General features: G+C 42.9%; 2 protein-coding genes across 3 annotated transcripts in view; one reads left to right on the forward strand and one right to left on the reverse strand.

Moving 5' to 3' along the window:
• LOC147012645 (uncharacterized) overlaps window positions 1–25,539 on the forward strand; it is a 145,522-nt gene that overhangs the window by 17,826 nt on the left and 102,157 nt on the right. Inside the window, exons 1-2 of one of the 2 annotated variants that reach the window (XR_015051024.1) lie at window positions 9,451–9,517; window positions 10,881–10,944. The exons of the other annotated variant lie outside the window; for it this stretch is intronic. The gene's annotated coding sequence lies outside the window, so the exon portion shown is untranslated. Of the gene's footprint in view, window positions 1–9,450; window positions 9,518–10,880; window positions 10,945–25,539 lie in introns of those variants that run through there. 2 annotated transcript variants of the gene reach the window in all.
• PENK (proenkephalin) lies at window positions 18,256–23,663 on the reverse strand. Its single transcript, XM_085855756.1, has 3 exons — window positions 23,327–23,663; window positions 22,505–22,622; window positions 18,256–19,053 (listed from the first exon to the last, which is right to left on the reverse strand). The coding sequence occupies exons 2-3, from the start codon at window positions 22,616–22,618 to the stop codon at window positions 18,373–18,375; spliced, it is 795 nt and encodes a 264-aa protein (XP_085711882.1). The 5' UTR covers window positions 22,619–22,622; window positions 23,327–23,663; the 3' UTR covers window positions 18,256–18,372.

The following is a 25,539-nucleotide window of genomic DNA, read 5'->3' on the forward strand; positions in this document are numbered from 1 at the left end:
CGCTTTGCAGTCAGGCCAAAGAGTTCAATTTTCATCTCATCAGACCACAAAATCTTTTGCCTTATGCCATCAGAATCTTTCATGTGCCTTTTTGTAAACTCCAGGCATGCTGTTATGTGTCTTTTTTTTCTCAGGAGTGGCTTTTGTCTGTCTACTCTCCCATAAAGCCAATATTTGTGAAGTGCTGCAGAGATTGTTATCCTTCCGGCAGGTTCTCCCATCTCAGCCAAGGAACTCTGTAGTTCTGTCAGAGTGGTCATTGGGTTCTTGGTCACATCCCTGATCCAGGTGCTTCTTCCCAGTTGCTCAGTTTGGTCAGACGGCCAGCTCTAGGAAGAGTCTGTGTAGTTCCATATTCTTTCCATTCCCTAATGATGGAGCTCATTGTGCTCTTGGGAACTTTCAACACTAAAATTGTTTTATACCCTTCCCCAGATCTATGCCTCCTCACAATTCCGTCTCGGACTTCTACGGACAGTTCCTTGGACTTGATGGTGGAGTTTCTGCTCTGACATGCACTGTCAACTGTGGGACCTCATAAAGAAAGTTTCGTTTATTTCTAAATCGCGTCCAATTAATTGAATTGGCCATAGGTGGACTTCAATCAAGTTGTAGAGACATCCCAAGGATGATCAAAGGAAATTGGATGCACCTGAGATCAACTTGGAGTGTCATCGCAAAGAGGTTGGATACTTATTGGCACAAGACATTTCAGGTTTTCATTTTTAATTTATTTGTAAAATATTCTAAAAACATGTTTTCATGTTGTCATTATGGGGTATTTTGTGGAGAAATTATTTTATTTTTCTCTGCATAAAAAAGGTGCAAAAACAGATCCCTGCAACTACAGACCAATCAGCCTTCTCCCAATCATCAACAAGGTTATGGAATCCATAATCACTTTTGACATTAAATTCTTCCTTTTCTCCAATGGCTTGATTTCCAATCATCAATTTGGATTCAGACCAGGTTGCTCTACCCTAGACTTGCTGTTCCTGCTTTCCCAACAATGGATGGAGCTCCTTAATGCCAGACGTGAGATCAGAGCCATCTCCCTAGACATGTCACGTGCTTTTGATACTGTCTGTCACCCCACCCAGCTCACCAAACTATCTTCCTATGGTATCCAAGGCAATCTCCATTCATGGCTCGCAGACTTCCTGTCCTATCCCAGTCAACGTGTGGCCCTTAATGGAATTGTCTCATCCCCTCTTCCTGTCCAGGCTGGACTGCCTCCCATCTACTTTCTAAACAATCCTCTTGAAGAAGTCCTTTCATTCAAACTTTTGGGCCTCTCTATCTGCCATGATCTTTCTTAGGAAAGCCACATCTTCAAGCAGACCTCCAAAGCTAGTCGTCGATTGGACATCCTCCTGTCATTCAAAGTCCTTCCTTGGCACACCACCTGACCTCCTGACCATGTACAAAGCTTTCATCTGCAGCCTGATGGAATACTGCTCTCCCCTCTGGGCTGGTGCTCCTGCCTCTCGCCTTTCTTAGCTTCATGCTGTGGAAACCAAGGCATTTAAGATCATTAATATCTCCCGCGATGAGGCTGAGTGTTTGGGTCTGTCACTCTCTCACCGCGGGTAGGTCGGTGGTCTTTCTGTCTTCTACCATCTCCTCTCCGGCCTCATCCCCCCCTCCCCTCCCTCTGCTCTGTCTGATATCTATCCCACCCATATTTCCACTGGGCACTCAAGGTCTGCCAGAAACCCCTTCTGGTTATTCGACCAAAATCAAGAATCATTGCTCACTTTCATTTTTTCATTCCCCTTTTTCCCTGCCTTTGGAACAAACTCCCACACACTCTTCAATACCACTCTTCCCTCCAGGTCTTCAAAACAGCTGTTCACCACCATCTCTTATCTTCCTCCATCCCAAACCAAGTCCTTGTAGTGATCGACAAAAACCAAGATCTTTTCCATCCCCATTAATCCACCCCAAACCCACTTCCTTCAAATTCCCTGCTTTCCTTCCTGAAAGTCCTTGTAGTGTCCATCTTGTTTACCCAGTGTACCCCGCCTCATCCCGCTCCCTTCCACAATCTCGTGTGTCTATTCCCCACTGTTTTCTGCTTCCCTCTCCCATGCCTCCTATCTCCTGCTCCCCTTGTTATACGTTTTGTGTGTTAGCTCTTATACGAGCCTTGACATTGTATATTAAAAACAATAAAAAAGATCCATGACAAAAAAAATTAATTTTAATCCATTTTTAATTCAGGCTGAAACACAACAAAATGTGACAAAAGTCGAGGGGTGTTAATACTTTCTCAAAGCACTGTAGTTGAAACCCTATTTTAATGAATGATTCTTCAACGATTATTTTCTGAACATTGTGAACAAGTCATTATAAACTCAAGTCACAAGTAAGTTGCAAGCAATTTGTAAGTCCCCAGACACCAAGTCCCAAGTCCGAGTCTCAAGTCAATTTCATCAAGTCCAAGTCAAGTCGTAAAATTTTGCGACTCAAGTCCAATAAGAGAGACTATGAAGAACTGTACGTCCACCTACCTGTCTACGATGGTTGAAAAGCAGACTCTGGCGCTCAGCCTCCCAAAGTTGGGATGACAATAACTCAAGAGCCTTGGATCCAATCACTTCCAGGAGAGAAAGATATGAAGTAGCTGTTCCAGCCTTGAGTGGGGGAGCCATATATTCCATAGCATTTCAGATGAAGGCCTTGTTCACCATAATGAGAAGTGGATAGCTTAGAATAAACTTTGGTCTCCAGAAAATGCCAAGGTGTCAACAGGATTTGGAGACCACCTTGAAGATATGGTCTGCTCAAGACAGTAGTCTCTGGAGCAACTCGGCTTATCAGCCATTAACTTTTACTTGGCATTGTCTATGGAAGTAATTGTTTTAGTCAGGCATTAAGATTAGTGGGTAAAAATCACATCGTGTCTGCACTCATTCACTGGCATTCCAACTTGTCTTCTTTCTTTTAAAATAAAAAAAACATGTGACTTACAAGGGTCAGGGTCAGGTGTGATGTAAAAGATGAGGCGAAGGTCACAGAAAAGGTTTATTGGATTATTGGGGAGACACTTGCTTGTGTTCGCAAGAGTCCCTTGTTATTCAAAATTGCCATCAGGTCATTTTGGCCCTTACATCCTATATGGGTGTGTGTGGGCTCATTGGTGGAGGGTCAAGCAACAAAAGCTTTGGTTACTGTGAGTAGCCTACATATGTATGTATATATATATATATATATATATATATATATATACTGTATTCCCTTTTTTATTATTATTATTATTTTTTCGGCGTTTTATGCTTGTTCAGCTTTAACATCACCTCCTTTTAAATCACAGGCATTGAAAGAAGGAGAATGCATACTCCTGAGGCACTCCTTGGAAAAGAACTATTGCAATACAGGCCAACGGGCTCTTATTGTCAAATATTGCACGTACATGTTGAATTCACAGCTTTATTAATGAAGATTCGATTTCTATACACTTTCACACCTGTTTCGATCAACCCGGCTCTTGGACCCAATATTTTTTTTTTTCAAAATTGAAGATCAGGCTTCCTTTCCATTTGCTGGAATGAAGTGTGAATGTGTTACGATCTTGATCTGATGGGTTTGTGCATCTGCAATCTGAGCAATAGTTAACCATTGTGTGCCTTCTTTGTTAGTTTATTTTGAAAACCACCCTGTGGTGAAGGGGATGCTTTGGTTTTCCATGAACATTGTGACTCTCTGAGGTCTGCACAAATTGTGATGGCAACTTGACACTGAATTCTGACCTGTATCAATCAATCAATGTAAGATGATTATTATTGTGCCACTTGCAGTCATAGTTTGTTTTCAAACAATCCAATTATTGAGGAACTAGAAGGGCACTCGGTAGAGCGTACACCTCCGCCAGGCTGATTATTTTACATTTTGTATCCCACTGAAAGCCTAGATCTGGATTCGGACCTGAACTCGTATATCTATTCGGCTTATTCTTGTCACCTAACCAACTTGTATGCCTGGTGTTGACCTAATGGTTCGGGTGGCGTGCTTGAGATCTTCGAGCCCTGAGTTCAAATGCTGCCCCCGTTGAATTAATACCAGGTGCGGTCGACTCAGCCTGTCATCCATCCGAGGTCGGCAAAATAAGTACCAGCTTGATGGGATAATTGAGCCATTCAAGTGTCCTGTGTCTAAGTGGTGACCCGTCCAGGATTGTGCTCAATAGCCCAAGAGACTGCTTTGGCAGCACCGACGCTCTGTACAGAGTATGGTCCCGATGGATGGATGGATGGTGGTAACCAACTCATCCAGCAATTTTTGTCTATCACTCAATGGTGAAGAATCACCTTAAAATTCTCAAATCCTGATTTGGATCTTCACCAAAATCGAATCAATTCTTCCTTGTTGTATACACATCCTGCCCACCAGGTTTTGTACGAATCTGTCCACAACTTTTTGAGATATCATGCTATATGTCATTTTAGCCCCATCACTTAATAGTGAAAAACCACTTGAAAAGTTCTCAGATCCAGATCCCGATTTGGATCTTCACTGAAGTCTAATCGATTCTTCCTTGTTATATACCCAACCGGCCGACCAAGTTTCGTCAAAATCCATCCACAACTTTTTGAGATGTCATTTTAGCCAGCCCCTTCTCACTCAATGGTGAAGAATCACATTAAGAAATTCTCGGATCCAGATCCGGATTTGTTTTTAAAACGTTTTCAAAATGTCAATAAAACTTTCTGACCCCTTAACTGAAATAAACAGCTTGCTGATTTTTTTTTCTGTTGAGACCACAGCATGCAACAATGGCATGGAGTAATGCCATGCACAGCAGCCATAAAATGGAAGTCGACTCCTGGAAGTTGACCCTCACAAAAAAATAAAAAATAATTGGGGTCGGAAAGAATTATTGGGGTAGGTCGGGTTACAGGAAACTCAACATTTTTGTTTTTTTAGGCCCTCTGAGCAAAAAAAAGCAAAAACTATGGCACTTCGGTGGAATTTTGTTTTGAAAGTCGTTAATTGCATGTTTTGGCTGATGTATATTTCAAGTTTCAGCTAGTTTTAATGCATAGCCTTTGAGATTTGAGCGCCAACACATTTCAGACGGACAGACTGACAGACACCAACGTTAATTTTGAGGGTTTTCATTAAAAACTCAAGAATGCTGGAACGGACGTTGCTGAAATTATGCTGGAATGGACATTGCTGAAATTTGGAACATATTACCTTGTTGTACAAAGGATATACTTTTGAACTTTGCAGCCGGTTTCATCCAGTAGAAGCCAAGAAACGGATTTTCAGTCCCTGTGTTAAAGTTGCATACAGAGAACCCGTTCCATATAAAGGGAGGGGAGCTTCATGCTTCCCTTGATTGATGACTTTGTGCAATCTCTGTTAGCTATTCAAACCATTCTATATTACTGTATGTTTTATGTAGTAAATCAATCAATTCCATTGGTAAATCTTTGGTTTTTCTGCCTTACTGCCGAGGCAAATTTCCTTTATACAGCATATTGTGGTTCGGAAGCTCTAAGAACATTCTACAGTTCTTCTTCTTCTTCTTTACGCCTGCTTCTTCTTCTTCTTCTTGTTCTGCTTTAATGGCCATCATTACCCCCACCTTTGTTGTGGGATCCTTCCATCCATTGGGGGCATACTCTGTGCAGAGCATTGGTGCTGCCTAAGCAGTCTCCTTGGCTATTGGGCACAATCCTGGACGGGTCGCCACTCCAACACAGTGTTGCGAATTCGCGCCCGCCGGCGTGCGAGCGGCCACGTAACTCGAATCGCGGCACGTCGCCCACCGGATGGACAATTCTGTCGTGACCCTCTCGGACTAACACCGGGAACTAGTCACGGGCGGGCCTTTTGGCCTCACCACGATCGTGCCAATCGGCCCCCCGCGTGGGATAGGGTTGTTCGCCAAATTCGACCTACCTAAGTACCCACACGGAGGGTAGACCGGGCGATCACACCTCGCCGCAGGTCGACTCCGAACACAGGCCGCTTTAAGCGACCCGCTCCGTACTATCGGGATAACCGAGTGGTGTTATCGTCAACCTCGACGGTCCGATTAATTATCGGGCGTATTTAGCCCACTACCAACCCTTTACGTGAAGTTAGATGGAGATTCAATTAAAGAAAACACAAAGCGAAACGGGAAAAACAGTTCAACATAAGGCACATTTATTGCGCGGCACACGGATAGCACACATATACAATTACAACAATTATGCACCAAAAGCAATTGCAAAAGAAACACAACAATGCAGATCTACTACCAACTACGCGAGCACACGGCAACACTTACACAGTTTTACTTTACAGACGGCGCCGAGAACACATATACTCAAAAGCAAAAGAAAAGGGCCACCCTCAACGACAAGGGGGCAGACGGGGCTGTGGGCACGAGACCGGGTGGAGCCCACCCGTCTTGTGATGATCCGCAAATTCCGCGGCGGTGCCCCGACTCCGCGCTCCTCTGCGGGTTTCGTTAGCACTGCTTGGAATGGGGTGGGAACGGGGCCCCCTTTCCGCACTATCTCAGCGCGGGGGGGGGGGGGGGGGGAAGGGGGGAATTGTTGATGCTCTGGGGAAAGAGGATAGCTGGCTTGCTTGGGTCCCGCGACGAGCGACTCCACTGCGACCTCGACCGCGCTCCCAGCTTCCCCTCTCTGCAGCTCCCCGACAGACTCCGACTCTCCTCCAGACCTGTCTTGACTGCTGCTGCCACACTCCGCCGCCGCCACACCTCTCCAACTCGCCTGAGCCCAAAACTCTCTGCCGCTGCCACACTTCTCCCACTCGCCCGAGCCCAAAACTCTGCCGCCGCCACACCTCTCCAACTCGCCCGAGCCCAAAACTCTCTGCCGCTGCCACACTTCGCCGCCGCCACACCTCTCCAACTCGCCCGAGCCCAAAACTCTCTGCCGCTGCCACACTTCGCCGCCGCCACACCTCTCCAACTCACCCGAGCCCAAAACTCTGCCGCTGCCACACTTCTCCAACTCGCCCGAGCCCAAAAACCGACTGAATTCGGCCCGCGCTCGGCGCTTTATAGTACGGCAGGAGATCCCATATGCAAATTTCCGGATCAGGATGAGCTCGGGGGCGGAGCCATGCTCGCCCATTGGACGGAGGAAAAGTTGGGGTGAACCTCCCCTGATCCTCGAATTTGCATATATCGATTCTACTCCGACGCGCCTGGAGGCGGGGCCAAATCGCCCCGCGCTTGCTGATAGGCGTGTATCATTCCTCATCAAGAAGTGGGCGTGTATCATTCCTCATCCGACTTCTCCTCGGAAAGGCCGCTTTTTGCACCCGCTGCTCGGCGCGCGCCCTGTACGAGTCCAGGACAGCCTGACGCTCGATGCCCACAAGCGGTGCGGGAATGGCCACAGAAGGAGAGGCGAAGGTGGTGGAGGGTCTAAAGTGGCGGTCCCTGGCCACGGTGACGCTTGGAATGGCGGTGATGCGATGGTTGCGGGATGGTGTGCTGTGAAGGTAAAGGTCGTGGCGGTTGGCGTTGTTGTTGTGAAGCGGCGTTGCGGTTGGTGGTTGTTGTGTGATGGCGGTTGAGACGTGGTTGGTTCAAAATAAAGATAGAACAGAAAAATGGCTATCTTAAAGGGTCGCAGCCCGAATGAATCACATTTATTCCCTCTAAACAACGGGTTTTGGGCTAACTACACATGTACTTACAGAGATATCTCACCTACGGGACCTGAATGGTGGTTTGCGAATTTCCTCAACCACAACAACAGGATACCAGCATGTTGGCACTCATTTTTGCCAACCTTGTAAGGATGACAGGCAGAGTCAACCCCACCTATTATTAATTCAACAGCCGAGTGGGATTTGAACTCAGGATCCTATGATCCCAAGCCCATCACCCTAACCATGAAGCCAACACCAGGCATATGGACAAATTCGGGGTCGGCCGAAGGAAACTTGGTCCAAATCTTCACGAACCGGCTGGCCAGGTCTGACGTTCATTGAGTTAGGGGAGGAATTTAGAATTTGGCCATTGTGCCAGCGATAGCTCACCGACTCTTTATGAAGGACACCGCGGGATCTTTAATGTCCACCACCAAATGCTGTCATACGGGACGCTCGTTTAACGTCCATCCGAGCGTGGTGATCGAGCTGTTTGCAATAGCATAGTAATAGACCAATAGGCTCTGTTTCATCATGGGAGATTTCAGTAATCTTGAAGGCCTTAGTTTCCATGGCATCAACCTGAGATGGTATGAGACTGGGGAGCCAGCACAGAGGGGAGAGCAGTAATCCATCAAGTTTCGGATGAAGGTCTAGCAGGTGGATAGGAGTTCAGGTGTGCCAAGGATGGACTTTGTACGATGGAGGATTCCCAGTCGGCTTTGGAGGCCAATTTTGAAATGTGGTTTGCCCAATAAAGAACATGGCTCACAGTGAGACCCAGGAGTTTAATGACTGATCTTCCTCAAGAGGATTGTTAAGAATGTAGATAGGAGGGTTTGCCAGATTGTCTTTACAGAGAGATAGTGAGATTTGTCAGGACTGAAAGACGTATTCCATGTGTTTGACCAGCTTGTGATTTTTTTTAAGGTCTGAAGAGAGAGAGAAGAGGCTGCAGCCTGTCTGTCTCAAGGATGAGGGATATCACGACAGAGGGTGGAGTCATCAGCAAATTTATATATAAGGATTTTCCAGAGATTAGGAAAGATAATTTATGAAGATTGTACTATCTATATTAATATTTCGGCACACCCCTTTCTTTGTTCCACCATCAGATTTTTGTTACTGCATGAAATGAAACAAGATTTGGCACATATACTAATGATATTATTGTCTTCCTTAAGAGGCCCCTCAAAATTCGTTTTGATACATTTTCACAAACTCCAACGGATTCCATTCAAATTCGGTACGATTATGGCTTTTGGTCCAACTTAGGTCATTGGCTATAAATTTTTTCCATAACACTTCCGATATTCGAAAAAATCGATAAATCGATATCCCTTATGGGATTTTCCATTCAAATCCACTCAAGTTTAAGGCCTACGGGGGACGCAAATTTCCACTTTGCCCCGGGAGCTGTTTACCTCCGCTACTCCAAGCTGTTAGGGTTAGGGTTAGGGTTTGGGTTTGGGTTAGTGTTAGGGTTAAGGTTAAGGTTAGCTACCCTAACCCTAACAGCGAACCGCTAACCCTAACCCTAACCGCTAACTCTAACCCTAACTGCAACCCTAACCGCTAACCCCTAACCCCTAACAGCTAACCGCTAACCCCTAACCGCTAACCGCTAACAGCTATTCAGGAAATTTACAAGAAAGCCCAGGCAACACCGGGCCTTATTGCTAGCCCGAGCAACGCGGGCATTATTACTAGTGTAATGATAAATCAACAAACATTGTCAGACATTTAAATTTTTCTTCTTTTTTTATTTTATTTCAGGGCATGATGAAGTACTGTAGACAATGTATGCTTCTGCTTCTGTGTAGGTATTGTTATTGGAGGTGTTCTGTGATATTTCTTCAAACTGTGTTCTTCTACACACAATGTGCAGGTATGGATGTTGACACGCCACAGCATGTGAGAGAATCGAGTCCCTCTTATTGTGAAAAAGTTTTTCATTCACATGATCTTCTGAATTTTTTTTTTGCCCAGTGACACATTATTTAAATTGTGTTCAACAGTAACACAGTGGTCTATTTCATGTGAACATTTTTGGTGACTTTGCTGAATTAACAAGTCGCAGTGAATGATCTCGATCATCTTTATGACACTACAAGTTTGTGAACACGACACTTTATACACTGTAGGTCATCATTGAAGTTAGGTACAAGTACATGTGTTATCCTTTAGTATTGAGAAAACATTTCCAACACTGAATACATAAAGTTTATCGAAGAAACTTGCAATAATCTTGTCAAATATGCATCGGGGGTGAGTCAACCTGGGCTGTTAGGGTTAGGTTGAATGGAGCAGGTTAACCGGAGAGACTACTTGACTTCTTACTTTACATGACAGGATGGATTTGGTTGGAGAGGAGATTCCACAAAAGAGAAATGGAGAAGTGAATGTGGCTTTTAATTTGTACTTGAAGGGGTTAATAAGGAACGGGTTGCTGGAATAGCGCTTGATGAAAGGAAAACGAAGGGGTGGAGGGGAAAGAACAATGAATGAGGATAAATGCTTTATTTATTTTTCAGAGAAATTATAAGAGGCCGAACAGCCCTCAGTTATGCTCTTGCATTCAACCACTTTCATGAGGGTCGTTCAAGGTTGATAAACATTTTGTATTTGAGAAAAATCACAAGGTTTATGAAACCTTATCTGTTTCGCAAGGTGTTCCCCTGTTCGACGTCGATACATCTCCCGATGACGTGAAAGTGCCTTGATGCTATCTGCGTAGAGCAGCCATTTAAGGACATGCTTTGATGTCTTCGTCTTTCATTAACTTCGAACACAGATGTTCTTTGTGTGGACCAAAGAGATAAAATCACAAGACTGTAAGGACTATATTTGGGAGATTATTTTGAATTTCCGCATCCATCTACGCTCTCGAGTAGTCGTGCTCATGTTTTCTGTGTGAGTTTACAATAATTGTCATGCAGCAAAGCCATGTCCTGAGATGGCATAGTGGACTGTCATCTGCACATTGCTTGTCTAATTTAATTGCATTATCACAAGTCAATGTAGTATCATTTGGGTTCAGTTGAATTGAGCAGGTTTTCTGATGATCAAGAAATTTCAAGTGAACTCAACCGTTACAGTCCAAAAACATGATTACCAAAAGCTTTCCATCTGATGGCTAAACTAAAAAAAAAAATTGGTGGTGGGGAAGAAAAATATCTGCTGACTTGTTTTGACTATGGCATGAAATGATCACAGTCTTCTTCACAAAACAATTTCCTTCCTTCTGGCAGCATTCTTGGAATTGTGTTGCAATGGCCTCATGCTCTGCCGTAAAGTCAAACGTGAGATCCTTTGGTACGTAACTTGCACTGATCTTATTGAATTTCAGGTGAGAATTAATTATTGTTTCTACACACAAGACTGAATTTCACATGCAAAAAACATTGGGGATATGAGGGGTCATGTGTATGTGCATGTGTGTACCATTCTACATACTTCAGATCCATTTTTATTTAGAGTCCTTTTTATCTTAATTATGCATTTTCAGGGATTATTGTCACACTTGTTTAGCCTATGATACTTCAGACTCAGCTGGGGAGGTGGGAGACACATGTTATCATCCATCCATCCATCCATTGGGATCATACTCTGTGCAGAGCGTTGATGCTGCCTCGGCAGTCTCCTTGGCTATTGGACACAATCCTGGACGGGTCGCCACTCCGACACAGTATACCAGCATGCTGGCACTCATTTTGCCAACACTCAGAAGGATGACAGGCAGAGTCAACCCCACCTGGTATTAATTTAACAGCCGAGTGGGACTTGAACTCAGGATCCCAAGATCCCAAACCCACTACCCTCACCATTAAGCCAACACCAGGCTTATGTTATCATCATTATTGTTAATAACGTTAATATTATTACAATGATATTTTCGTTATTGCCGACATACCATTTTGAACAGAAAAAAGTCCTCCGAAGGTGGCATGCTCTGTCCTGCTTCTTCTTCATGAGACGTGTTGGACTGTGGTGTGTTAATATTACTTTATTATCATTACAATTATTAATTAACAGGCAAACAAATTTACCTAATATGTATATGTGGGAAAATTACATGACCAGACCAGGAATCAAACCCAGATCCTCTGGTGAACTGGACCAGTGCTGTGCCATCTGAGCTTTCTGGGCAACCGACTGGCTGAGCACGCAACTCTCCCACATATAGAAATGCCACTCTCTTTCCCCCGCTGCTTCCGGAACACTCACTGCCAACCATAAGAGCAGCCACGGCCTGTCCATGAGCACGCATAATTTTCCCACATATACATATACATATTATTACCTTCGCAAACTTCGTTTGACGAAGGTATTGTATTGACCCCTGTGTATTTATTTATTGGTAAATATGTGTGCGGACAACATTGCGCAAAAACTGCTGGACCGATTTGCATGAAATTTTCAGAGATGAAGTGCAGTTACTCAAGGACGCCAGGCGAAGCTTTTGGGAGCAATCGGCTTAAAGGTCAAGGTCACGGTCACGAAAAAGTCAGAATCGTTTTTTCGTCATAACGCGGTCAATTTTTATCCGAACGAGATAAAACCAACACCAAAATGTTCATTACTCAATTCTACATTCTAGGCTATGCCACATGAAAGTGTGGCGTAATTACCCTAGGTAGCGGTTGGGGGTCAAAGGTCAAGGGGGTCACCAAAAATGGTATTAACAATGTTTTGGATCACTTTATACAAAAACTTTACAGCGGATTAACTTGAAATTGTGTGGGAAGGTTTGTTGTCATGAAAAGACAAATCGAGTAGATTTTTGGAGCGATCAGATCAAAGGTCAAGGTCACAAAAAGGTCAAACATTTTTATTTTCGCGATAACACAGTCAATTTTATTCCAATTTACATCAAATTAATGCCAAAATGATCAGTATTCAATGCCCTATCCTGAAATATAACATATTATATGGTGTTGTTGTAACCCGAGTTAGCAGTTGGAGGTCAAAGGTCAAGGGGGTCACCACAAAGCATTTTTCATTGGGCAGCATCGTGGACAACATTACGCAAAACCACTTAGCAGATTGTCATGAAATTTTGTGGACTTGCTTGACATCATAAGAGGACAAATCGATTCGATTTTGGGAGCGATCGGATCAAAGGTTAAGGTCAAGATCACAAAAAGGTCAAAATCGTTTTTTTGCGATTAAAGTGTCAATTTTGTTCCGATTTACATCAAATTAAGTTCAAAATGTTCAGTATTCAAATCCCGATCCACTGATATAGCGTATGGTATAGTGTTTGCAACCCTAGTTAGTCTGTGGAAGTCAAAGGTCAAGGGGGTCACCAAAATGGAGTTTTTGATTGGGAAGCGTTGTGGACAACATTACACAAAAACCACTTCGTAGATTGTCATGAAATTTTGTGGATGTGTTTGGCATCACGAGAGGACAAATCGATTAGATTTTGGGAGCGATCGGATCAAAGGTTAAGGTCAAGGTCACAAAAAGGTCAAAATCGTTTTTTCGCGATTAAATTGTCAATTTTGTTTTGATTTACAGCAAATTAACTCCAAAATGGTCAAAATTAAATTCCCCATCCTCTAATATGACACATGGTATAGTACTTTTGTCACCCAAGGCAGCGGTTGGGGGTCAAAGGTCAAGGGGGTCACCCAAATTCACATTTATATCAGAAAGCGTTGTGGACAACTTAACGCAAAAAAAAACAAAACGCAGAGAGGCTTTAATTGTCTTGGATTTGTTTGGGAGCGATCGGATCAAAGGTCAAGGTCACAAAAAGGTCAACATCGTTTTTATCATGATGAAAACGGTTAATATGTTTCCGATTTACATCAAATTAACTCCAAATTGTTCAGTGTTCAATTCCCCATCTTCTGAAATGACACAAGGTATAGTACTATTGTCACCCTGGGTATCGGTTGTGGGTCAAAGGTCATGGGGGTCACGAAATGCATATTTGCATTGAGATGCGTTGTGGACAACTTAATACAAAGGTAACTAGAATATATCTCTGTCTCTAAACTGTGTGTCTGTTGATGCAACAAGGGCCATAAGGGCCCTACCTAACTTAGTTACGAAGTAAAATACAACAAATTTTCATTAAGGAGACTTGGTATAGTTTGATATGCACATAGCTTCGCTCATGGTTTAGTAAAAGGAGTTTTACTTTCTTGTTTAATTAGACACCAATTAAAATGACGTTTTTGTCCTCTCTCGGATTTGAAAACATGATCTACTTGATCCAGGTCGTGTCTGCGTGGTCAGTCACATTCGACTGAATCCAACCCTACATGCTACAGAGTTCGGCACTCGGGACAACGAATCGCCTAAAATTGTCATAATCGTAATAGTTCTAATAACAAAATCCTTTCACAAAATCCGGATCATGGACTTTAAATTTGCGAAATTCCCGAGCAGATTTAGTGGAATTTTAGTTCCTCATTTCACTCTCATGCTATGTTCAAACTAGTGGCTGCGGCGAAGGTATGCGCTCTACGAGTGCCCGTTATAGTTATTATTATTATACCATTATCTTTGTTATTAACCTCCGCCATCGAAGATCGGAGGTTACTGTTTTAACCCCTTTCTGTTTGTTTGTTACTTACAAAATCTAAAGATTTCGTAAGTATATTGATGACTTCCGTTTCTGTTTGTTTGTTTGTTTGTTTGTTTGTTTGTTTGTTTGTTTGTTTGTTTGTTTGTAGGCACGATAACTCGAGAACAGAAGAAGCTACCAATGTCAAATTACACCACGTGATTCAGGAGGGTGATGGCTAGTGCTGATTAGATTTTGGTCAAAATCGTCAAAGGTCAAGGTCACAGTGAGGTCAAACATAATTCCGTAAATTCATGTGGAGAAATGGAGTATTTTTGCTTCGCTCGACGTTACGAGTTCGTTTTAACTTCGATTTTAATTTTGTCTTCGGTTTTTGCGATCGCTTAGGACGCTTAAAACTCGGTTGTCGAAATTCTGGAACAGCGATGAATAACTGATATATATATATATAATAAATAATAAGTCTTTTATCAGATTCTTCTGAAAAGTAATACACGTATTATCTGGCATATGCTGCTGGTACTGAATCACTTTTTTAAAAATAAAAACAAAAAAATGGAATTTTTATAAGAAATCTAGTTTTTGTCTGGGACTCATTATCTGCAAACCACAGTGTAAAATCGGAGACCACAATGAATTCAGAATTCAAGCTCCTCTTGGGCTTCTGACTGATTCATGCTTTTATAAGACAAGGTCAGAGGTCAAGTTGACGATTTTGTAAGTACCAGTCTATGACTGCTTGTTTGTTTGTTTGTTTGTTTGTTTGTAGGTACGATAACTCGAGAACGGAAGAAGCTACCAATGTCAAATTATACAATGTGATTCAAGAGGGTGATGGCGAGTGCTGATTAGATTTTGGTCAAAATCGGTCAAAGGTCAAGGTCACGGTGAGGTCAAATATTCGATTTTTGATGGTTTGGTACAGATAACTGGAGAACGGAAGAAGCTACCAATGTCAAATTACACCACGTGATTCAGGAGGCTGATGGCTAGTGCTGATTAGATTTTGGTCAAAATCGGTCAAAGGTCAAGGTCACAGTGAGGTCAAACATCCAAAAAATGATAACTCGAGAACGGAAGAAGCTTCCAATATCAAATTACACCACGTGATTCAGGAGGGTGGTGGCTCGCGCTGATTCGATTTTGGTCAAAATCAGTCAAAGGTCAAGGTCACAGTGAGGTCAAACATCCAAAATATTCGATTTTTGATGGTTTGGTACAGAATCATCGTAGAAACTTCTGGTTTGTGTCGCTACCTTCTCTCGAGACAGCTTTTATTAGACAAGGTCAGAGGTCAAGTTGACGATTTCGTAAGTACCAGTCTATGACTGCTTGTTTGTTTGTTTGTTTGTTTGTAGGCACGATAACTCGAGAACGGAAGAAGCTACCAATGTCAAATTACACCACGTGATTCAGGAGGGTGATGGCGAGTGCTGATTAGATTTTGGTCAAAGGTCAAGGTCACAGTGAGGTCAAATTTTTTTTATTTTTGATGGTTTGGTACAGATAACTCGAACGGAAGAAGCTACCAATGTCAAATTACACCACGTGATTCAGGAGGGGGATGGCTAGTGCTGATTAGATTTTGGTCAAAATCGGTCAAAGGTCAAGGTCACAATGGGGTAAAAAATTCAATTTTTGATGGTTTGGTACAGAATCATGGTAGAAACTTCTGGTTTGCTTCGCTACCTTCTCCAGAGACAGCTTTTATTAGACAAAGTCAGAGGTCAAGTTGACGATTTCGTAAGTACCAGTCTATGACTGCTTGTTTGTTTGTTTCTTTGTTTGTTTGTGAACAGTATTACGGAAAAACTCCTCGACGGATTTCGACGAAACTTAGTGGAGGGATTAGGTCTGGTCCAAGGATCATGCCATTAGATTTTGGACTTGGTCCAAAATCCATTATGGCCGCTATGGCCGCCAATTTGAAAAAATATTTGAATTTTTTTGCATTTCTACATGTTTTAAGTGATTTCCAACCCCCCCCCCTAAAAAAAATTGTTAGAGAAAAAAAAACAAAATTTTGTCTTTTTTTTTTTTCTCTAACAATTTCTTTTTTTGGAGAATTAATTGAGTATGTGGAGTACGAACTGAGTAGTGAGTACGAATGAATTGAGTGTGTAAAAGTTAAAAGTAAAAGGGAAAGTTGCAAACTATAACGCTGTGAGTACTGTTGACGTCATATTGAATGAATAGGATATCAGGTTCACTTGAGTGACCCAGCTGTATTGGCGGCGGAGGTTTTGCACTCTACCGAGTGCTCCCCCCTCTAGTTGTTTTTATTACCTTTATTATTAGAAGCAGCCTTGGAAAAATGGCATGATAAGCTATCTATATGACTTAATATGGTGAATGTCCAAGGTGGAGAGGGGCAAATGAAGTCACTCCAACCTTTGTCAGATGACCCTTAGTCCCCCGAGCAGGTTTGGTTGAAATTGATTAAGTAACGACCAAATGCATCGTGGTCAGACAGACAGACAGACACCGATTTGCATATTTTAGTATCAAAGTAATGTTGTGATTCCTTAAAATTATTTGTTCAACGTGTTTGCTTGAGTGACAGCATTTGTTCACACATGAGGATGATCAAGATTGTTCACCATTCAACTCCTTTTACAAATACCATTTAAAGACACAACTACATGAAAGATGTGCCTCACCAAATTGTGGAGGCAGTCTTCTGTGAATTACACCTGGTTTGATGACCTCCTTCATGATACACATCTGTTCTACGTGGACTTCCACCTTAGTTTTGCCCAGAATGCTTTGATCAGCATTGATGTCACTTCCTGTATTTATTGCTCAGGTTTTACAAGAACAAGCATGGAACTTTGCATGTTTGCATATTCTGCAATTAAAAATCTAAATTAACATTGAATAACTCTCTCAAAAAATTGCCTGGCAATTAACTCGAAAGCACAAGCTTGCTACAAAATGGAATGACCAGGTGAAAAAACAAACAAACACCTTCATACTGCCTTTTTCTAAACTCCGTGGTTCACAGTCGCCGCATTTATTTCGGGGAACAAACACATTGTCGCGAGGTCCTGATTCCATTTATTTCTGATAGCTGAAACACCCTTCAAACCATGCTTGCAGAAAACTGACTTTTTGAAACACCGGCTGCATTTTTCAACCAATCATGATGTGACTATATATATATATATTCATAGCCTGGTGTTGGCGCAGTGGTTAGGGCAGCGGCTTGGGATCCAAAAGGTCCTGAGTTCAAGCCCCGTTGGGCCACTGAATTAATACACCAGGGGGTTGACTCAGCCTGTCATCCTTCCGAGGTCGGCGAAATGAGTACCAGTGTACTGGGCCGGTGTATACCCCGGTTAAAATAGGTGTACCATATCCCTGCATTGTAAGAGGCGACCAGGGTTGCGTCAGGCAGGGCATCCAGCGTAAAACATGTGCCAAATCACGATGCGGATCATAAGGATGATCCGCTGTGGCGACCCCGAACGGGAGCAGCCGAAAGAAGAAGAAGATATATATATATATATATATATATATATATATATATATATATATATATATATATATATATAATATATCCATCGGTTGGTGCTCTGCTGTCGTGTCAATCACTCAAGCGGTTGCAGAGAAAACAAATTTTAAAACGAATAAAGGTGGAGAGAGCGGAAAAGAGTGAGTGTTTCGGCCGACGTTACACAACGTAGTCAAGGATTGTTGTGGATGCCTATTACTATTTTAATGGTTCTGGCTCGGTGTGCATGTCCACGTATGAGAATGGTGTTTGGTTTTACTTAGACAGAGGGTATGGGTGCAGCCATGCTTAACAAGATGCATTTTCTGGCTATGCACACATGTTTTCGGATTGCAAAATTGTATATGAAAGCTTGCAAAAAGCAATAAAAATTAACGATGTGGAAATAACTGATGGTAGCACAGATAACATCGATTAAATGAGTCGTGAAGCAAGTACGGTGTGTGTGTGTGTGTGTGTGTGTGTGTGTGTGTGTGTGTGTGTGTGTGTGTGTGTGTGTGTGTGTGTGTGTGTGTGTGTGTGTGTGTGTGTGTATGTATATATATATATATATATATATATATATATATATATATATATATATATATATATATATATATATATATATATATATGATTTCACAGCATGGTGAATGTGTTATGAGACCGAGATTCTGTTAACAATCAGGAAACCTCTATAAAATGAGCACCTAGCTCCTCATGAACCCTCCATATTTATTTTCCTTCATCTCTTCCTTCGGCCTAAGGGAATCTTCATCGTCCTCGGAGCGAACGGCGACACCAAAGAACCTGCGCATGAAACCTCCGTAGCGTTTTTGATCACCCCAGGCCCTTAGAGGGCCACCTACCCTGCGCATGAATCCTCCGTAGCGCTTTTGGAACAACTTCTCATCTTCTTTCTCATCATCCGCTCTGCCCTCACCACCCTCCTCATCCTTGACTTCATTTGCACCTCTACCTTCTCCATCAGCATCTCGCCGAAGCCCCATCAATCGGTTACTCATAAACCTGCCGTAATGCTTATTCATCTGTCTTTGGGACTGTTTGAGTGCAGTGTCCTCCAGTATGATTTGCTTCCCGTGTTCTTCGTCTTCTGCGGGACCCGTGATTGTGCGGACCTTTTCCATTACTTCATGGGGAAGGTAAGAGTAATGTTGGAAGAACACACCATAATCTTTGTTTTGTTGTGTTGATGGGTATCCTGAGAAGGCTTGGTGACTCAAAGCCCTCGTATTGTCCCCTCGTTTAGTTAAGATCTCCCACTGCGGACCTGATGCACCACCATCTTCCAGAGCTCCAAGCAGATGCATCTGGCACGTAGGCCAGTACTTGCCAATTCCTCCTTCGGTGACGCATTCAGACGTGCATCTCTATAGGCACAAAGAACACCCGGACAGTTCCACATACCAAATTGGAACATTTAGATAATTAGGATTGCATAAATGGTAATCACATAGGTTATCATGATCTAGAAACTTTGCTAATAACAAATAATACCTTTATTGTACAAATCACGGAGTGTTTCATACAGCCTACTCCATTGTTAAAGGTAATACAATCACGTTTACACAAATAAGCACAAACAAATCAATCGATTAAGATTCGTATTTAAATTACAATGAAATGTCTTCTTTTTTCATTTTTTTTTAGTATACATGGTGAAGGCTCATGTAAAAGTTAAAGCAGAATGGAATGGAAGAAAATGAAGACAGAAAGCCAACAGCAGAGTAGAAGTGTACGATCAAGGGGAGGGGAAGAAAGACACATGAGGTGAACAAGCTTCACATAAGTGGAAACAGCAAGGAGATGAATGGAAAAGTAGGGATGAAACGGAAAAGGAACAAACCAACCAACAATGAACAAACAAAAAGAGGTGAGGGAGAGGAGAAAATAAAAACCACAACCTCAAAAAAGGGAGTGCTTGGGAATAGGGTAATTTGGGGTAGAAGACATCATGAGTATGGATGGGGACCTGGAGCGAAGAATGAGAATTGAAGAGAATGTGGAAGTTGATTTCACAAGGGATAGAAAAGAGGAACGAATGAGTGGAAGTGAGCCTGGATTTTTAGAGTTCAGCAAAAAGATGGTTACTGGCAGCCTGTGTGTACCCTGCAGAAACCTGGGAGGGACAGAGCCAAAAGAGGGCAGAGGGTGCAAGACCAAAAAGGAGGTGGTAAAATAGAGAAGCCACCAAACTCTCTGCGATGCAAAAGTAACAGGCCTAGACAATTAGCTTTGTCATCTTTCCATGGAATCACGAAGGGCAAGGTGTGAAGAAGGGGTGCCAGTCCAAAGGGGAGAGCAGTACTCCATCAAGCTGCGATTTATGACCATGGAGGTTCTCAAAGGTTCAGATTGGCCAGAAGAAAGACCTTGCATGATGCAGGATGCCCAGTTGGCGGCTGGCTTTGAAGGCCATCTTGAAAATATGGTCTACTCAAGGCTGATGGTGAGATAATGACTGATGGTGAGCCCCACAACTTTGAGTTATTTAACCACTTCAAGTGGTTTGTTTCGCAAGTAAATGGGAGAGGTTGCCATATCGTCCTTTCAGAGAGATCGGGTCATTGTGTTGGATTTGTCGTAGGTTGAAAGACGTATTCTAAGTATTGGAGCAGCTAATAGGATGGCCTAGAGGTACGCATACTCGCCTCAAAGCTGTAGAGCCTGGGTTTGAATCTTGACACCGCTATAAACTGTCATTCTGGTGTTTCACAGGCAGGGTGGTTCATCGATATTTGTGCCATCCGCAGATGAATGTTAAACGGGAATACTGACTTCCAGCATCAATTGGTGGAAGTTAAATATCCCATGGTGTTGCTCACGAAGAGTAGGTGAGCTATCGCCTGCACAATCGCATAATTCCAAATTCCTGTCATAACCAGCAGAGGACATTGCATCAGTGGCACAGCCACTCCCTCAGCCATCAACCAATGATGCTATCCCGCAGCCTTGTGCTGCATACGAACGAAGAAGAAGAAGAAATGTTGGAGCAGCTCCTGATTCTATCAAGATCTGCAGAATGCAAAGAGGCTGCTGCTTGCCTGTCTGAAGTATGACATTTGATATGACAGAGGGTGGAATCATCAGCAAAGAGATGAGCAGGATTTTGTAGTTAATCAGAAAGATCATTGATGAAGATGAGGAACGACATTGGGCCCAAGACGCTGCCTTGGGGCATCTCAGGCTTGACGGGGGAAGGACATACCATTAAGAGCTACATACTGACAACTGGAAAGGAGGAAGTCAATAAGCTCTTGGATTCCATAAGCAGAGATTTTTGAAGATCAAGGTGGGGTGGCAGACTGTATGGAATGCTCTATAATATGTCCAGAGAGATGGCCCTGATCTCATGTCTGAGATTGAGAACTTCCATCTATTGTTGGGAGAGTAGAAGCAGCATGTCTAGGATGGAATAACTGTGTATGAAAGCAAACTGATGATCTGAGATCAGGCCGTTGGAGAAAAGGAAGGATTTGATCTCAACTTTCTGACATGGTTTAAACTAGATTCCATGACCTTGCTTGTAATTGTAAGCAAGCTAGTAGGCCTGTAGTTAAGAGAATTCGTTTTTGCAGCATTTTTACCTCTGCCACCGAAGGTGGGTCGAAGTTGTTTCACCCCTGTCTCTTTGTTTGTTTGTTTGTTTGTCTGTGAACAGGATATCTCAATAAGTTGTAGACGGATTCAGACAAAATCTGGTGGACAGGTTGGGTGTGTGACAAGCATGAAATTATTAAATTTTGGTGAAGGTCTGGATCTGGGTACTTTCATTTTTTTAAAGTGATTCTTCACCCCATTAAGACATAGGGCCAAAAACGAGATTATAGCATGATATCTCAAAAAGTTGTGGATGGATTCAGACAAAACTTGGTGGATGAGTTGGGTAGGTGACAAGCAAAAAGCCGATGACATCTTGGAGGTCTGGATCCAGATACGGCCTACAGTGGGATACAAAACGTAAACTGTTCAGCCTGATGGAGGTATGCGCTCTACCGAATGCCGTTGTAGTTTTTATATTGTAATGTGTGAGGTGGGCTTGCAGGATAAGTTGGAGGTATGTACACTCGTCTATGAGCTGTCTCGCCTGTGTTGAAATCTAGACCCATATATACACCAAAACCCTAGTGTTTAGGATGCAGGACAATGCATCGATGTATGTGCCTTCCATGGGAAGGATGTTAAGCTGAAGCACCTGATTGCCAGCACGAGTCGAGTCGTTGGTCGACGTTAAATCTTCCACGGTGTCTTTTGTGAATAGTAGGTTGGTTATCACCAGCATCCTGATGAAATCCCTAATTCCTGCCTTGATTGACTGCTGTGAAAGTGCTGACCACCCAGCATAACCATGCCCAAGAACTGATTCAGCAGAACCGATGCTCTTTCAAGAATATGGCACCTTTTGTGAAATGGATTTATGAAGGGGTCAGCAGTGTTTCTCCTAAAAATGTTTTTTATTCGCAGGCAGAAACATGAATAACTTCTACTCCACCGGTATGGGGAAATGTACCAACCCTCGGGAAGAATTGGTAACACCAGTTGTAAACTACATAGGACAGGGACTAGACTACCATCTGTGCAGAATGTCACTTCATGGTCATGGTAAAAACTTTTTCACTCCAGCTTCAGGATCATGAGGATTCTATTTTTTTGAGAATTAGAAAAATAAGAAGTACCGTACTGTATATGGAAAGGGGCTTTGTAAGGAAATATATTTTGGCAATATGTCACGAATATTTTATTTTGCCTGACCACACACTGATCTTCCGTCATACAATATATAACAAATACTCAAATTGCTGTAACTGTGGTCATACGTACCAACACCTGCACGATGTCTGAAAGACACCGAATGCACGCCATTTGGCACCAACTGTCCACTGCGTGACCACGATTTACTACCGCCAGCATCACGACGATCACAAGGGTACGCATTTCTCTGTGTGGACCAAAAGTTGGTTATAACTCTATTACTCTGTCGATATCCATGGCAGACATTTTCTGTTTGTGAGATCATTCAGCTTTATTGCTGATCTGGTACCTTTTTTCACACTGATCTGGTACGTAGAACACGTACATAACATTGACATTAGCAGACATCAGGATAATTTTCCACAAATTACCTGGACATTAAAAGATAATGGACAAACACATATGGTATATGTTAGATTTTTAACCTGGGTTCCTCGCATCATGAGCCAGAGCTTAGATGGGAACACCAAGCAGGCCACTCCAGCCATGCTTATCTCAGCATAACCATTATTGGTGTGCACCGAGATTAGCTGCTGGGTACTATGGGTGCATCACTTTTTTTGTTTTTTTGGATTGTACATTGTATTCCATGAACAAGCCACAGATTATGGAAGAAACAAAGCAAACTCAATAGGCGAAACAGACAATTCATTACAAATGATATTAGCACATTGTACAATCGCTGTTGTACAATTGTTCATGTCGTTTTAGGATCATAAATAAACGATACAAAATTACACTCGTATAGCAGACAAACATCTTTCATATTCCCCAAAATACCGAAATTTATGCTTAACATAATAAGTTTGACTTTCGTTGTTGCATAAGAATTAATCCACACAAAAAGTCCATCTACTATGATATCCGTTGGAACAATCAAAATGAACCTACCAGGAGGATCCTCAGAAACCAAGGGCACAAAAGTGAAGGCGAACGGGTGGATCAAATGAGCGACTGAGCGAGTGATTATAGTACTCACTTTCCCTGTGGCTCTTTATACTCTGCGCAGTAATTGCTTCAGTGCCTTCTCCCCCGCACCCCTCTCCCCCCCCTTCAGAGCTTTCCCAAGGTTGTCCACGGTCCCATCACACTCTCGACCATTACCATGACGTCTCTGTAGTGCAGAACCCAATTGGGATCAGGCTTACTCATTACAGTACAGATTTCAAGGTTTCAAGGAAGACATTCCCACCCTTAATTCTTCCTTTCATTTACTGTATCTTGTTTAAGCAACTCCTCCATGTATAACGGTTTAGCTTCTTTCACCAGTTTATTGTCATTCCTGCTTTTATCCACTGTCTCTCATCATCTTGCACCTCAACGCAGAAATATTACATTGTAATATAGTCTATTCCACGCCCCACTCAGGATTTTCACACTTTGTTAACCACTTTGTTGAAGAAAGAAATATTGGACTATCACAAGGCATTTATATGATCGGGTTTTTTTTTCCACTTATCGTAGTGACATGATACGATCTTTCCAAGATTCTCAATGAGACACAGCATTGATTAAATATACTATCATCTCGATGATCGCTATCCATTAAAAAAGCTTGGAAGTAATGATTAATTTTGGAACCATTATCATAATGAAAATGAGTTTCATGTATATATTGTCGCATCAGAGATCCGGCTAACGTGGGCCCTCCGAGCTGGAAGTTCAAAGACCTCTGCGAATTACCAAACTCTCTCAGAATTATCACCATATTCAGTAGATTGTACCGATTTTTTACTGCTGTCATAAAGGACCTATTGTATATTTTGTCTGGAAACGTTCCTGATCTGATGAAAAATCTCATCCAGAAGCAAGTCTCTTGGAGCTTGATACTTGTGCTCTTTCGTAGTGCCATGATATCCTGTATATTCCATTTTCTCAAACCAGACTGGTGCCAGTAGAGGGAAGACACCCTGCAGCTGTATAATGTCGGGACCATTTTTATGATGCAACAACTGCAAGGCAATGATGCATGTGCCAGTCATTCTGCCTCTAGCTGCTGGTAAGTTGGTTTTGCCACCTGCATGCTCTTGCTCAAGATGCCATGAAAGCCACCAATGTATGAAATAATGAAATTATTTCTGAGGACTTAATATGTGAATTTAGTAAATATTCTTGGGAGCTGGCAGGATGTCCTGGAGGTACACACACTTGCCTTGAAGCTGCCTTGCCTGGGTTTGAATCCTGACGCAGCTATACACTGTTATTCTGGTGTTTCACAGGCAGGGTGATTCATCAATGTGTGTGACATTCCTCGGATAGACGTTAAATGGGTGTCTCATCTGCCGGTATTAGTTCAGTTCAGGTCAGGTATGGGAGCATGCACCAGAGCAGCGCGTCGCTACGTCCACTTTCCACCGGTACTCCACGGGTCTCCATCTGGCCATCCCCCAGGCAGTTACCTGGCCCATCCCCATCTCCTTGAGATGCTGATCAAACTGCTGCAACCACGAGGCACGGGGTCAGCCCATTATTCCTCCTCCACGCATGAAGCTCCCTCACTGAGAGAATCTGGTGAGCAGGATCAGTGTCAGGAAAACGAGCCACATGTCCATCCAGCCGCAGCTGACGCTCACGGACTATACAGGTAACAAATTTCATTTGAGTCTCTCTCAGAAACCGCTCATTGGACACAAAGTCTGACCAGCGATAGCCAAGGATTCTCGGAAAAGACTTGGTACCAAAGGCATTCAGTCTCCTTCTCAGATCCCTGGTCAAAGTCCAAGTCACATCTGTAGAGCAAGACTGGAAGCACTGAGGACCTGAAGACTGGGACTTTCGTCCTTCTGCACATGTACTGGCAATGCCACACCCCGTGTTCCAGTGAATACATGACTCCCCAGGCCCAACCCAGATGTCTACTGACCTCTGGCTCACAGCCAAGAAAGACATGAATATCACTGTGGTGAGGATGTTGAGGTCACGGAGAGATTCACTTACCTTGGCAAACAAGTATAGACAATATAGCGGCATCCAAGATGTCATCGAAAGCCTGGATCATAGTTTTGACTCAGGAAACCCGTAATCCCAGCGGATCCTACTCCTGATTCAGCACCTCGAGGGCCCCAAAAGGATATCCAGAGTCTCTGCAAAGATGACTGCATCAT

Source organism: Eptatretus burgeri, chromosome 14, assembly GCF_056783735.1.
Source record: "Eptatretus burgeri isolate ZD-2024b chromosome 14, Ebu_testis_v1, whole genome shotgun sequence".
NCBI lineage: Eukaryota > Metazoa > Chordata > Myxini > Myxiniformes > Myxinidae > Eptatretus > Eptatretus burgeri.

Excerpts from the sequence above, each read along its gene's own strand:
- PENK (XM_085855756.1), bottom strand. The coding sequence starts at position 22,618 with ATGCGTACCCTTGTGATCGTCGTGATGCTGGCGGTAGTAAATCGTGGT. Across the intron at positions 19,054-22,504 it reads CAGACATCGTGCAGGTGTTG|AGATGCACGTCTGAATGCGT; the intron begins GTACGTATGACC and ends TTGTGCCTATAG.